Source organism: Emiliania huxleyi (genome assembly GCF_000372725.1).
Source record: "Emiliania huxleyi CCMP1516 unplaced genomic scaffold EMIHUscaffold_278, whole genome shotgun sequence".
Taxonomy (NCBI): Eukaryota; Haptophyta; order Isochrysidales; family Noelaerhabdaceae; genus Emiliania; species Emiliania huxleyi.
Genome location: NW_005199944.1, coordinates 81,383 through 94,986, shown reverse-complemented (window position 1 = coordinate 94,986; position 13,604 = coordinate 81,383). Strand labels below are relative to the sequence as shown.

The 13,604-nt window shown below is 65.2% G+C and overlaps 3 protein-coding genes across 3 annotated transcripts in view; 2 read left to right on the top strand and 1 right to left on the bottom strand.

Moving 5' to 3' along the window:
- The window catches only part of EMIHUDRAFT_469383 (hypothetical protein), a gene marked incomplete at both ends in the record, with an annotated part of 7,155 nt that extends 822 nt beyond the window's left edge, over positions 1-6,333 (top strand). The window contains 13 exons of the mRNA XM_005776545.1: positions 391-516; positions 1,595-1,661; positions 2,582-2,654; positions 2,804-2,928; positions 3,005-3,051; positions 3,123-3,188; positions 3,447-3,529; positions 3,661-3,873; positions 3,926-4,084; positions 4,129-4,191; positions 4,260-4,275; positions 4,328-5,844; positions 6,235-6,333. Coding sequence (XP_005776602.1) covers positions 391-516; positions 1,595-1,661; positions 2,582-2,654; positions 2,804-2,928; positions 3,005-3,051; positions 3,123-3,188; positions 3,447-3,529; positions 3,661-3,873; positions 3,926-4,084; positions 4,129-4,191; positions 4,260-4,275; positions 4,328-5,844; positions 6,235-6,333 — 2,654 coding nt within the window. The remainder of the gene's footprint in view (positions 1-390; positions 517-1,594; positions 1,662-2,581; positions 2,655-2,803; positions 2,929-3,004; positions 3,052-3,122; positions 3,189-3,446; positions 3,530-3,660; positions 3,874-3,925; positions 4,085-4,128; positions 4,192-4,259; positions 4,276-4,327; positions 5,845-6,234) is intronic.
- A 1,223-nt stretch (positions 6,334-7,556) lies between these two features.
- EMIHUDRAFT_238910 (hypothetical protein) lies at positions 7,557-8,462 on the bottom strand (the record flags this gene model as incomplete). Its single annotated transcript, XM_005776544.1, has 4 exons — positions 7,557-7,718; positions 7,921-8,058; positions 8,156-8,224; positions 8,325-8,462. 4 exons carry the CDS (start codon positions 8,460-8,462, stop codon positions 7,557-7,559), a joined length of 507 nt encoding a protein of 168 aa, XP_005776601.1.
- Positions 8,463-10,083: 1,621 nt separating this feature from the next.
- On the top strand, positions 10,084-11,864 carry EMIHUDRAFT_238909 (hypothetical protein; the record flags this gene model as incomplete). Its single annotated transcript, XM_005776543.1, has 5 exons — positions 10,084-10,575; positions 10,649-10,735; positions 11,388-11,418; positions 11,500-11,572; positions 11,738-11,864. The coding sequence occupies 5 exons, from the start codon at positions 10,084-10,086 to the stop codon at positions 11,862-11,864; spliced, it is 810 nt and encodes a 269-aa protein (XP_005776600.1).
- Between the last annotated feature and the right edge of the window lie 1,740 nt (positions 11,865-13,604).

Below are 13,604 nucleotides of genomic sequence, written 5' to 3'. Positions count from 1 at the left end.
TGCGTTGGAAGGCAGCACGATCTGCGCCAAAGGTGGGCTCGGCCGACGAGTTCAAGGGAGATGCGGCGACGCCGAGGAGCGCTGGCAGAAGTGGCAACACGGCGGCCCGCGGGGCACTCTCAAGCCCTACGAGCATCAGGTATGGGAGGGTTGACATCGTGACTGGCTCGAAAAATTCTTTTTTTGAGACTTCAGTACCCATGGGACCGCTGCGGCGGGCCTGGGAGGCGCCACGAGTCCCAACGACGCACGGGCGGCGCACTTCCCCAAGCTGGAAATAGGCCTTTAATACAAACGGATGGTCTCTTGCTGCAGTCACATCACACGTACACACCCACACCGCACCGCACCCCGCGCCCGCGCGCCCCCTCGCCCCGCCTTGCCTCCTAGGCACTGCCCCGGGGCGTCTCGAGGTGGAGAGGCCGGCAGCCTCGCCCGACGCGCCCGACGTCGACTCCTCCTCCGCCGCCGGCTCTCCCGCCACGTCGCCGGGGACGTCGACCTGCATCGAACTCGGTCTCCGGCTCTAGCTCGGCAGCGTGCTCGGGGGGGGTTGGACACATCCCCGGACGAACGGAGTTTTCTTTTTCCTTATTAGGACCTGTTAAATGTGAGGACCTCTCGTCGGTGAGGACCTCTCGAGCGAGCATCTTCGAATGCGTGGGCGGGGAGAGGAAGGGGCGTGCGACATCAAGCAACCTGCTCGGGCGCGTCGCCTGGGGCGCGTCAATCATGGGCCGCTGAGCGCCTGTAGATCTCGCGTTTCGCCCTGGCCCCTGCGTAGTCGAGTCAGACAAAAGCACGCGCTCGGATCATGGAGAAAGAGAAGGGGGTTGGTTAAAAATTAGTTGAGTTGTTTGTGTGCACGAAAACTTTGTTGCCTAGGTTTTTAACTTGTTTTCTTTTTCACACGACTCTTTCACCGGGGGGACCCGTGGGCGTCGAAGAGGCGCTCTCGGGGGGCCGTTCTGAGTTCATACTACCTCGAAGCACACTGACTGCGTCAAAGCACCGGCCCTGGCTCGCCCCCCTCCCCTAAAAAAAGAAACACGTCGGCCACCACGCGGCGAGTTCTTCCTCTAGGTCTGCTGCATGGTGCCCGCCTGGTTCGGCATCACCGCCTCCGTCTCGCTGGGCGCGCCGCAGCGTGCTGCGAGATAGGGGGAGATATGGGGAGATCAGTTGGAGATCAGTCAGCCAGCCAGTGGTCCATATCTCTGTCCATCGCGCCGCAGCGTGCAGCGGACACCGCGTCTAGCCTCAGCGCTCTCTCGCATCTCTCTCTCTCTCTCGCATCTCTCTCTCTCTCTCTCTCTCTCTCTCTCTCTCTCTCTCTCTCTCTCTCTCTCTCTCTCTCTCTCTCTCTCTCTCTCTCTCTCTCTCTGTCCCTCTCGCTCTCCCTCTCCCTCTCTCTCTCTCTCTCTCTCTCTCTCTCTCTCTCTCTCTCTCTCTCTCCCCCCCCCCCTCCCTCTCGGTGTGATGTGAGCTCGTTCGCTGCCTACCTATTGCGCAGGCGCCCTCACCGCAGACTGCTCCGGCACACCTGGCCCATCAGCTCCTCATTCATGCCCTCCCCGCTCAACCATGTGCGCAGGCGCGCTCACCGCAGAGTGCTCCGGCACTTGGTCCGCGGGCGTCGCTGCGGCCGCAATCATGGCGCGGTGCCCCTAGAAGCGGAATACGTGTTAATGCACATTCCAACCAGCGCCCGAGAGGGCCACGTGCTCCGCTGTACTCACCCGCGTTCCGCTGTACTCACTGTACTCCTCTCCGTTGTACTCACGCGGTGCTCTGAAGACGCTGCTCACTACCGCCTTCCCCCGAGAGGGCCACGGACTCCGCTGTATTCACTGTACTCCTCTCCGTTGTCCTCACGCGGTGCTCGGAAGACGACGCACAAGACCCGTCCTCCCGCCCTGAGGCTGGCGTACTCAGCGCGTAGGCTGCCCATATCTCCCCATATCTCCCCATATCTCCCCATATCTCCCCATATCTCCCGCCCTGAGGCTGGCGTACTCAGCGCGTAGGCTGCCCATATCTCCCCATATCTCCCCACATCTCCCGCCCTGAGGCTGGCGTACTCAGCGCGTAGGCGGTGATCCCCGCCCACACCATGAGGTCGGTGGCGGGCGGATACGACAACGAGTCGATCGCGCTGACCGCCATGTGCCGAGATGCAGCCGAGATGCAGCCGAGATGCCGCCGAGATGCAGCCGAGATGCAGCCGAGGTGCAGCCGAGATGCAGTCGAGATACGCCGTGCGCACCACCTTCTACTCTCGGACCTACATGCCATTGCGACTGTCTTCTTCAGCATGATCACTTTCTAGCCACCTCCTAGACACCTCCGGGACACTTCCTAGACACCTCCGGGACGCATCCGGGACGCATCCGGGACGCTTCCGGGACGCTTCCGGGACGCTTCCGGGACGCTTCCTAGACACTTCCTAGACACCGCCTAGACACTTCCTAGACACTTCCTGGACGCTTCCTGGACGCTTCCTAGAGGGTGCGCACCGTTCTACTCTCGGGCCGACGTCTCCCTCTCACTGCTCCCATGACATGGCATTGCCGCTGCGCAGGTGCACCACATTCTACTTTTGGACGCGCGCGCTGCGGCCAGACCCCGCGGTCGCTGACGGGCGCGCGACCAAGGCGCCGCCGCTGATGTCACTGTTATTATTATTATTATGAGTAGCAGTAGCAGTAGTAGCAGTAGTAGCAGCAGCAGCAGCAGGCAGCAGCAGTGGTAGTAGTAGTAGCAGCAGCAGCAACAATAGTGTATTCTCGTTCTCATCGCATAGGCGTCGGTCGTGTTCGGCGTGCTGTGCGGTCTCGCATACGTCTACATGGTGGCGGCATGGGGAGGGTACGTCTTCGTGGTCAACATGATTGGCGTGCACGCGGCGGCCCTGTGCGCTTGCGGCAGGCGCCACCTCACCGCTGCGCCGCGCCGGGTCGCTGCGTTTGGTCCGTCGCCGAGGGTGTTTTCCTGTTCGCGGCAGGTACACCTCCAAGCTGCACCGCGCCTACTCGCTCTTCTACGTCATCGGCACTCTCGTCGCCACCCGCGCGCGGCGCGCGCCCGACTTTCTTTTCGCCACCCGCGATTTCTTTTTCTAGGCACCCTCGGCGCTACGCGAGTGCCGCCCGTCAACTGGGCGCCCGTGCGCAACCTCGAGCAGATGGGCCCGCTGTAGTCGAGATGTAGCCGAGATAGAGCTTTGAAGCCGAGATGTAGCCGAGAGAGAGCCATGAAGCCGCGATGTCTTCTATACCGCTGGCTCTGTTCTCACTATTGCACTTCTGTGCGTTGTGATGCTTTTCCCTGAGATCGCACACAACGCCTCGTGTGCAATGCCCGGCGTGTTCCGCGAGTGCGCGTGTGCCCCGCCGTCCGTGCTATGGCGCGTGTAACACCGACTGATTGGCTGGGTCTCTGATTAGGCCCGCTCCTCGCTTTTGTTGGCATGCAGCTGCTCGAGTACGTGGAGGTGCAGCGGCGCGCACGCAAGCTCTCCGTTTTGCAGGCCCGCCGTTGTCACTCTATCATTGTTAGTGTGTAGTGCGGATGTGCAAGCTCTCTTTCTCTCGTGCCATTGCGCGCCACGCTAGAAACTAGCAACCATGAGGACTGAATGAGCGGATCACGGGGTTCCAGGTCCAGCTGTTGCGTGCCAAGCTCGCGCTGCCCATCGCGCTCGCGCTCGTGGGCGCGGCGGCGCTGCTGATGCAGTTCGGCTACTTCGGCCCCCTCTCCGCTCGCGTGCGCGGGCTCTTCGTCAAGCACACCCGCACCGGCAACCCGCTGGTGGATTCGGTGGCGGAGCACCAGCCGGCAAACGAGCAGGCCGACTCCACTGCCTCCACCACAGTGTATCAGTGCTGGCAGTGTCACTACCAATCCCCATGCGTGTGGTCCTCAGGCGTACTCCCACTACCTCCACCACATCTACCACATCGCGCCGTACGGCTTCCTCCTCTCGCTCGTCCGCTTCACCGACGCCAACCTCTTCATCGTCCTCTACGCCGGCACCGCCTACTTCTTCTCAAACAAGATGGCACCGCACTGCCCCCCCTGCTCGGTCGCCTCTCGACCATCCATGACTCGCTGATTAAGCATTGACAGGCGCGGCTCGTCATCCTGCTCGGCCCGGTCGCCTCGGCCCTCGGCGGCGTGCTCCTCGGCGCCGTCGCCGACCGGCTACCCTCGGCCGCTCGTTGATGACTAAGAATGAATGAGGAGCTCGTTACGAACAGGCGTCCTCGCCGACAGGTCCGCGTCTTCCTCTCAAACGTTGAGCTGATGATGTGCTGTACACGAGCAGGTGTCGCCGCCGACCAGCTGCTCGTCCGCCCCGTCGCGCGACTCGGCTCGAGGATCCTGAGGCTGCCGTCGCCGCCCGCCACCGGCGCCGCCGAGGCCACCGCGGCGGAGGGCGCGGAAGAGGAGGAGGAGGAGGAGGATCGGAGCGGCAAGGACGCGTCGGCGTCGGCCAAGGAGCGGCGGAAGAAGGGCGGCAAGGGCGGCGCCAAGGCCGAGGCGGCGCTGGGCGAGGCGTGGTCGCACGCGCGCGCGCTCGGCGCGCTGGCAATGGAGGGCGTGGAGTTGGTCTACGCCAACCCGGTCTCGTGCTTGCTGCGGATCGCGCTCGGCGCGTACGCTGTGTACTGGTGCGTGCCGAGGGGGCGCGAGTTTTACGACTACTCGCACCAGCTGGCCGAGGGGCTCTCGCAGCCGCAAATCATGTTCAAAGCCAAGACATACAATGGGCAGGAGGTGATGGTGGACGACTACCGCGAGGCATACTGGTGGCTGCGCGACAAGACGCCCGAGGATGCGCGCGTGATGGCCTGGTGGGACTACGGCTACCAGATCACCGGCATCGGCGAGCGGACCACCATCGCCGACGGCAACACCTGGAACCACGAGCACATCGCCACCCTCGGCCTCATCCTCTCCGGCAACGAGCAGAAGGCGCACTCGATCGCGCGCCACCTCGCCGACTACGTGCTCGTCTGGGCGGGCGGCGGAGGCGACGACCTTGCAAAGTCGCCGCACATGGCCCGCATCGGCAACTCGGTCTTCCGCGACATCTGCCCGGGCGACCCGACGTGCTCCAAGTTTGGCTTCTACCAGGGCGGGCAGCCCACGCCGATGATGGAGGAGTGCCTGCTCTACAAGCTCACGATGCACGGCCAGCGCGGGATCGCCGCCAACGAGTCCCTCTTCCAGCACGTCTTCACCTCGCGGTACGGGAAGGTTCGCATCTTCAAGGTGCGGCGCGTCTCGCTCAAGTCGAAGAAGTGGGTGGCGGACCCCGCCAACCGGAGGTGCGACGCGCCCGGGTCGTGGTACTGCGTTGGCCAGTACCCGCCCGCGCTGGCGCCGCTCATCGCGCGCCGGAAGAACTTCGCGCAGCTGGAGGACTTCAACACCAAGCGCAGCAGCGAGGACGAGGCGTACGACAAGGAGTACCACGAGCGCATGTCGGGCCGCAAGGGGCCCTCCGATGGCCCCGGCGGAGGCGGCGGCTCCAAGGGACGCCCCGGCCTCTGGTACCTCGGGTGCGTCGGCGCGGAGGCTCTGCTCGGGGAGGAGCGGACCTACTCTGGCGGAGCGGACGGGTCGACGCTCGCCGAGGCGCGCGCCTTTGCCAAGGAGGCGGGCAGCCGGTACGTCGCGCTGGCTCGCTCGGGCATGGACGGGCACGCGTTTGCCATCCCGGCGCTGCCCCAGGGCTGGAAGGCGGGCAGCCTCGACGACGCCGGCTGCAGCATGCCCTGCCTCGACTTCCAAGCGTACGGGTGCGGCTGCGCCGACGAGCTGTGCGCAGAGGCGGGAGTATCGGCGGCGCGCGACTCGCCGAGATTGCCCGAGATTGCCCGAGATTGCTCCCGAGATTGCTCCCGAGATTGCTCCCGAGATTGCTCCCGAGATTGCTCCCGAGATTGCTCCCGAGATTGCTCCCGAGATTGCTCCCGAGATTGCTCCCGAGATTGCTCCCGAGATTGCCGCTCGTGAGTGGGTGAGTGATAGACTCAGTGAGTCAGAGTGAGCGAGTCAGTGAGTCAGTGAGTCAGTGAGTCAGTGAGTCAGTGAGTCAGTGAGTCCGTGTGAGTCCGTGAGTCCGTGAGTCCGTGTGAGTCCGTGTGAGTGAGTGCATAGGCTCCAGTTGCGCGGCGAGGAGCAATCTCGGCTAACCTCGGGTAATCTCGGGCAATCTCACGCCAGGTGCGCGGCGAGGAGCACGTCCGCCGGTGGGCCATCTACGAGGTGGTCGCCAAGGGGAAGAAGAAGGCCAAGAAGGGCAGCCCGAAGGACGAGATGTGAGCGCCGCCCGCCGCCGCCACCTCCGCTGCTGCTGCTGCTGCTGCCGCCGCCGGTTGCTGCTGCCGCCGCCGGTTCGACGACACGGCGGCGCGGCGGCTGGCGCCATCTCTGTCTCCTCCGCCTGCCGGCCTCGGGCCGGCGACGCTTCCGCGGGCGGGCGGGGGTGTGAGGGGGAGGGTGGGGGGGAGGGGTGCCACCTTGTTTGGAGGTCGCCGCGGCGGCCACAAAAGGTTCTCCGCACCAGCCTCTCTGTCCCACTGCCCGCACGCCTACGGCTCTAGCCGCACGCATCTCGCATGTTGGTTGTTGCGGAGTTGTCCGGAAAGTTGGCATCTCTCGCGTGCAGTTGCGCACCGCCACCGGACATCTCGCCCTCATGTGAACAGATGGGTCTGCTACACAGCGAGAAATCAGCACCAATCAGGCGCTTCTCGAGAAATCAGATAAAACACGCGCACTTTCGAGCCGCACAAAAGGCTCCATCGCACAACTAAGATCTAAGTTATTCAACAGGGCAGGGGCCAGGGCGAGCGCGAGGGGACTGTCACATCTGATAATGATTAATGTACTCGCGGCGGTCTACCAAAGAGCAAAGTCACAAAAAGTCAAACGGAGAGGGTCTTAGAATTTTACAACAAAACTCTCTCACACGACACCGGGTACGGGACTGGGTCTTAGAATTTTACAACAAAGTCTTACCGAGGAATGTGCGCGTGTAAACACCTAAACACGCAACGCGTGGGACGTGGCATCTAGATCCCCTCTGCTCTCTCTCTCTATCACTCTCACACCCACTCTAAGCTCTCTCTCTCTCTCTCTCTCTCTCTCTCTCTCTCTCTCTCTCTCTCTCAACGGAAGCGGGAGCAGGCAGCGGGGTGCGAGGACAGGTTACCTCGCAGCTCTCTCGCTCTCTCGCTCTCTTGCTCTCTCGCTCACTCGCTCTCTCGCTCGCTCTCGCTCTCTCGCTCTCGCTCTCGCTCTCTACCGTTCGTGACGAGCATACACCGATCGTCGTCATCGACATAGTTGCGCGAGGGTCATCCATGGACACAACCAACTCGAGCGCTAGGTAGCATTCGCTGCGCCGCAGGGGCATCTAGGTAGAGCGCACATAGGCCGCTTCTCTCGGAGCGTCTCGGAGCGTCGGCGTGGCAGGAAAATTGGCATGGTGGATGGATGGATGGATGGATGCAGCTCAGGGCCGCGCGGAGGCAGCGAGCCCTCTAGATGAACTCCTCGCTCGCAACACGCGAGAAGCTAGGCGAGAAGGCGGCCGCCGGCACCGGCGCGGGGTGAAGCATATCGCCCACCAAGTCGAGGACGCGGATGTACTCCGAGATGAGGGCCGGCGTGAAGGATGGAAGAACATCCTCCATCGCCGCCGCCTGCACGACGGCGTCCATCGGCAGCAGGGAGGAGGGCGTCGGACACCTACCGCCCAACCGCCGCGAGCTGTGAGCGTTGCGTCCCCATCGCCCAAAGGCAAGGAGTGGGGCGCTCGCCGTGGGTGGGAGGAGGAGATGTTGCCGAACGGCGCCGCCGGCTGCGGTGCACACGCTCGCTGCAACTGCTGCGCCTGCGTCGCACCCGCACGATTGAGATACAGCTCCCCCAGCCCTCCCCACTGGGCCGCAGCGTTCGGCGGCACGCCTCACTGCCGGCTTGCAGGGCAAAGAGCGGGGCCGTGCCCAGCGGGTCGGACCGGAAGGCTTCGAGCTCGCACTCCTCGTAGCTGCCCGGCAGGAGGGGGGGGGGGGGGGGTGAGGCGTGGCAGGAGTGCAGGGGCTGCTGCTGTCCTCTCTCGCCTGCGGTTGAGCCACACTTGCCGTTCCTCCATGCCCGCGAACGTTGCGATGCTCTTGTGCTTCTTGATCCACTTGCGCAGCTGGGTCTGCCGTCGGCCGAGGGATGGCGCGGGTTGAGCCCGCGCGACACAGCCCCAGTTGCCACCCCTGCGCGTGGCGGCAGTGGCGGGGGCGGCGCCGCATTACCGGCTCGATGCCGGGGTGGTTGCGACAGGTTGGCTTGATCCGGCACGACGGGGGGCGGGCGAGGGCTTCGCTGACGACGCGCAGCTTGTAGCGCGCCGAGTAGACCGTTCGCGAACGGCGGCGAACTCTCTGCTCCATTATGCGGCACGTTTGCCCCAGGTGCCCAGTACGTCTGTTACACGCCCAACAAATGAGGGGTATCCAACACCGATTTTGCACACTTCGTGCACGGATATCTGTTTGTGCTCCCCCCCGGAGTTGACCTCCCTGTCGCAAACTCATATCGAGACCCACGGAGATTGAATGAGTGAGGGTTAGAAGATGAGGGATTCTCCGTGGGCCCATCGGGGAAGGTGGTGGGAGGGGGCCAGCGCAGCGTTGATTGATTGATATCGACCGGCTTTCGTCGCAAAAAGGTGGCCTGGGTGCGTGAGTGGGGGGGGGGGGGGGAGTTCTTTGTTTAAGGGGGCTCTCTCCCTTGGGGGGGGGGGGGGGGCACCCGACCCCGCAAAAGGAGCAGCTTGCAAAAGATGTAAGAAGAAGACTCAAAGAACAAAGGAATTGTGGCATACCGGAGCGACAACGCATGACGCCTGCAGGCTCATATGATCTAGCACACACAGACAACGCAGTTGCACACATACAGACAACGCAGTCGCACACACTGACATTACATTTTTTCTCACTGTCACTACCGCATCGTCCCCTTCCTCAGCCCGGCATCTTGCTACGTTTGCTCGCACGTGCACACAGTGCCACCCTTCACAGCTCTCTCCCGGATACAAGCGCGGCAGCGCTTCGAGTCTTTGCGCGCCAGCTGCGCCCACCGCGACTGCGACGTCTTTGTCTGACGCTTTAGCTGCTTCCGCGCCAGCCGCAGCACCGCAGTGCGGTCCTTGAGCGCGGCCCGGAGGGCGAGCACTTCGGCATGCACGTCGTCAGCGGCTCCGCCGCCGCCGCCGCCGCCGCCGCCGCCTCCGCCGCCGCTGCTCGCCTCTCCGCCGCCGGTGCTGGTGCCGCCAGCGGCGGCGGCCAACTCTCCCACACGCTGCCGCCGGTTCGCTGCTGACTTCTGTCGGCGTCGGAGAATGGCGGCCGCCGAGCGTGTAGGCTTCTTGCGAGGGAGGGGCGGCTTCTGCTCCTCCTCGTAGTCCGCCTCAGCCGCCGCCACCGCTGCTGCCAGGTGCGCGTAGTTCGAGAGATCGCAGGGGAGGCCGCGCTCGAGATCGCCCACCCCCGACCCGAACTCGCGCCTCCTCAGCGCCTCTTCACGCTTGGCCGCGGCGCGAGCCAGGTTGGCCGGCGACAGAGGAGAGGCGCCAGGCGTACCGCCGCCAGAGGAGAGCGTGCCGCCGCCAGAGGAGAGCGTGCCGCCGCCAGAGCCGAGCGCGCCGCCGCCAGAGCCGAGCGCGCCGCCGCCAGAGCCGAGCGCGCCGCCGCCAGAGCCGAGCGCGCCGCCGCCAGAGCCGAGCGCGCCGCCGCCAGAGCCGAGCGCGCCGCCGCCAGAGCCGAGCGCGCCGCCGCCAGAGCCGAGCGCGCCGCCGCCAGAGCCGAGCGCGCCGCCGCCAGAGCCGAGCGCGCCAGAGCCGAGCGCGCCGCCAACCGGAGGCGCGGCGCCTGGAGGCGCCGTCAAGACGCCGTTCGCGCCGTAGGCGTTGATGACCTCGTTCACCGGCGCAGGCGTGGGCACGGAGGCCATGGCAGTCGATTGCGCAATCAACCAACTGGGTACTTCTTTTTTCTCTTTCCGGCCGCGTTCATGCTCGCAGCGCTGGCAACGACGCTCACCCTCTCCGTCACGATGAAGAACCAGGCACTCGTATTCCTCAAGCCGCACGCGGCCAACGACGCGTGCGACGCCTTCCTCAAGCAGCACCTCGAGCAGGCCGGCATCACCGTCACTTCGTCCGGCATCAAACGGGCGGCCGAGATCGACGAGCAGAAGCTCATCGACCAGCACTACGGTTCGCTCGCCGACCTCGCGATGGGCGTACAGCCCGGCGACATGGCAGTCTCTCCCGCGGCGCTGCAGGCCTTTGAAGACGCGTACGGCCTGAAGTGGGCGCAGGCGCTGCCGAGCATGCTGCGGAATGACGACGCGCTGGCGCAGCTCGGCGTCGACGGCCTCGGCCTCGAGGCGATGTGGCGGGCCGGGAAGCAGCTGAAGCTGGCGCCGGGCACTCGCGACTCGCGGATCGACGGCGTGACACAGACCGATTTTCATGACTTCGAGAGCTGTGCGGACAGGAACGTACGTCTCGCGTCTCGAGGGGCCGTCGCCGCCCGTCTACACGGTGAACGGCTTCTACCCGGCGATGCGGCAGGCGTTCGTGGCGCCGGGCGCGGAGGTGCGGTACCTTGTCTGCGAGTGGGACCAGGCGCTCCTCTCTTGGGCCGCGTTTCGTCAGTCGGTGATTGGGGCGACCGATCCGGCGATGGCCGCGGCGGGCAGCGCGCGCGCAGCGATGCTAGGCCAGTCGCGCGAGCTGGGCCTGCTCACAGCTAGGAGCCGTGAAGCAGACGCTGTTCGCACCCGACGGTAGGCCAGTGGCGCGAGCTGGGCCTCGAGGCGAAGCCGAGCATGAGCCTACATTGCCTAACCCGAACCCGAACCCGAACCCTAACCGTAACCCGAACCCTAACCCTAACCCTAACCCGAACCCTAACCCTAACCCTAACCCTAACCCTAACCCTAACCCTGACCCTAACCCTAACCCTAACCCTGGAGGCGAAGCCGAGCATGAGCCTAAATTGCGTCCACGCGTCGGCGGGATCTAGCCGAGATCCAGCCGAGATCTAGCCGAGATCCAGCCGAGATCTAGCCGAGATCCAGCCGAGATCTAGCCGAGGAGCTTGCGGGCGATCGCCTTAGTCGCCTGGCAGCAGCCAACCGCCGCGCGTCGTTCACAGCTGCGCCGCTGTGAATGCGGGCCTTCTAGGCCCGCGGCTAGTCTGCCTCCGCCCACCCCCAGGGCCTCCAGGGCTAGCACCTCAACCTCTCACAGGCCAGCGCGCAGCGCTGTACGGCGGTCTCTTCTTCTCAGTGACACGCTCTGTGAACAGGCGGGGCCGCTCGAGGGCCTCAAGGAGCGCTGTGTGTGGAGCGGCGCGTCGGCCGCGTCGGACCCCCTCCCCTTCTCGGAACCGTCTCGGAACCGTCTCGGAACCTTCGTAGGCGCGTCGCTCGCGTCGGACCCGCTGGCGGAGGCGCTGCTGGCGGGCGGCGTGGGCAGGGCGACGCTCGAGACGTGGCTCAAGGCGAGCGGATAGATGGCTAGGGGAGAGTTGAGAGACCAGCCCGGCCAGCGAGTGGGCACCCGGCGAGGTGTGTGGGTGGGCGCAAGCGAGGGGGGACCAGACGGCACACCACATTGACAAGGCCCTCGGCTCGGCTGCCCACTTATCTGAGTGAGCGTGCGGCACCGCGGGCCGCAGGAGAACAGCGTCGTCTCGCTCGGCGACGCCAAGGCGGACAAGGTCTTCGACCTCACCGAGGAGATGGGCGCGGCGGAGTGCGTCGCCCTCTGCTGTGGCGCCTGATCGAGTCTGCCGTTTCGTAGAGCTGGCGTCGGTTACGATGCGCGTCTACCGAACCACGGGCCGCGCAGACGGGGATTGAGCGCGGGACGAGCTGAGGCGGGTCGATCAGTAAAATCTCAAAAATAAAGATCCGTGTACCGTAAGCGTAACATTTGTGAACAACTTCCGGAAATAGTTACCTTTTACATATCACACGACGGTCGAAGCAAATGTGCAAACCTACGGCTCTAAACGATGGGTCACCAGCCCTTGGTCACCGTTGCCACCCTAAACGCGATCCCGCAGGCCTGAGGTAGAGTATAACCCTATAAGGTAAACTTCTCCACCTCAAGGTGGAGGGCAAGGGGGCGGGGGCAAGCCTCTCACGTCGCTACCTGGCACTACTGAAGTCTGTGCGCTGCCGAGAGAGTTTCACGGTCTCTCTCTCTCGCTCTCGCACAACCTTGCATCGCGAGAAGTTTGACTCAATCGAGGTCCTCGATGAAGCCCATGATGTCCACAGCAGCCGCTCGCGCTGGCGCCACCTCGATGTTGCTAGCGGTGGCGGAAGCGGCCGAGGCGACCGAGGCGGCCGAGGTGGCGGCCACCGCACCAGCGGAGCACCCGGCGGCCGGTAGCGCCGCGGGTGGCGCCGCGGGTGGCGCAGCCGCCAGGGATGCCGGCGGCGGTGGCAGTGCTTGCTGCTGCGCCTGCTGCTGCGCGTGCTGCTGCTGCTGCGGCGGCGGCGGCGGCTGCTGCTGCTGTTGTTGCTGCTGCTGCTGCTGCTGCTGCAACACCCATCGATCAATCGGGAGCATTGAGTGCTGGTGGTGCTGGTAATGTTGGTGGTGCTGGTGCTGGTGCTGGTACTGCGCCCGCTGCGACTCCGCCAGCGCGAGCGCGAGTTGCTCCGCGACGCTGCCACCGCCGCTTGCAGTTGATTCCGCCTCGTGTGGCTCGCCGGTACTGTCCAAAAGCACATAGCCCTTGCCCTTGACGTGTACTCGAGCGCCGACACCAAGCTGCGTCGGCGGCGTCGGCGGCGGCTGGGGTGGCAGCGGCCGTGGCGGCTGCGGCGGCGGCTCCGTCGGAGGAGGGGGGGGCTGGTACTCGCCGACCGCCCGCGCATACGCCACCGCAGCCTCCACTGCTGTGTCGAAGTAGCCGATGTAGATATTCCTTCCGTCCACCTTGTGCTGCGCCTCGAAGCGGCCAGTACGCGGCTCGCGCACTCCCTTGTAGCCGGTGCTGCTGCTGCTCGAGAGGTGCAAACGCATACCCTCTGCCGCTTGCCTTTGGTCGCGGGCGGGTGGTTGGGTGCCTCCCGCCCCCCCTCCACTGCTGCTACCGCCGCCACTGCGACCGCCGCCGCCACCGCCACTCCCGCTCCCGCTGCCGCCGCCGCCGCCGCCGCCGCCGCCGCCGCGGCTGCTGCCGCCGCCGCCGCCACTGCCATCGCCGTCGCTGCTACTGCCTCCCCGCTGACCCGTCTTGCCGCCACCACGTCTACCGCCGCCAACTCCTCTGCCTCGTCTGCCTCGCCTGCCTCGTCTGCCTCCGTCGCCGCCGTCGTCACTGCCGAGGCCGCCGCCATCAGAGCCGCCAACGCCGCTATCGCTGTCTGAGAGGAGGGGAGAGAGGGAGGGAGGGTCGCATGCATGGGGAGAGGGCCGGGTGGTGCCGTGGCCAGCGCGTGCGCTTGTGGACAAGGGCGTGAAAGGGGGAAAACTGTTGATTCTGGAGAGGGCAGAGAAGAGCCCG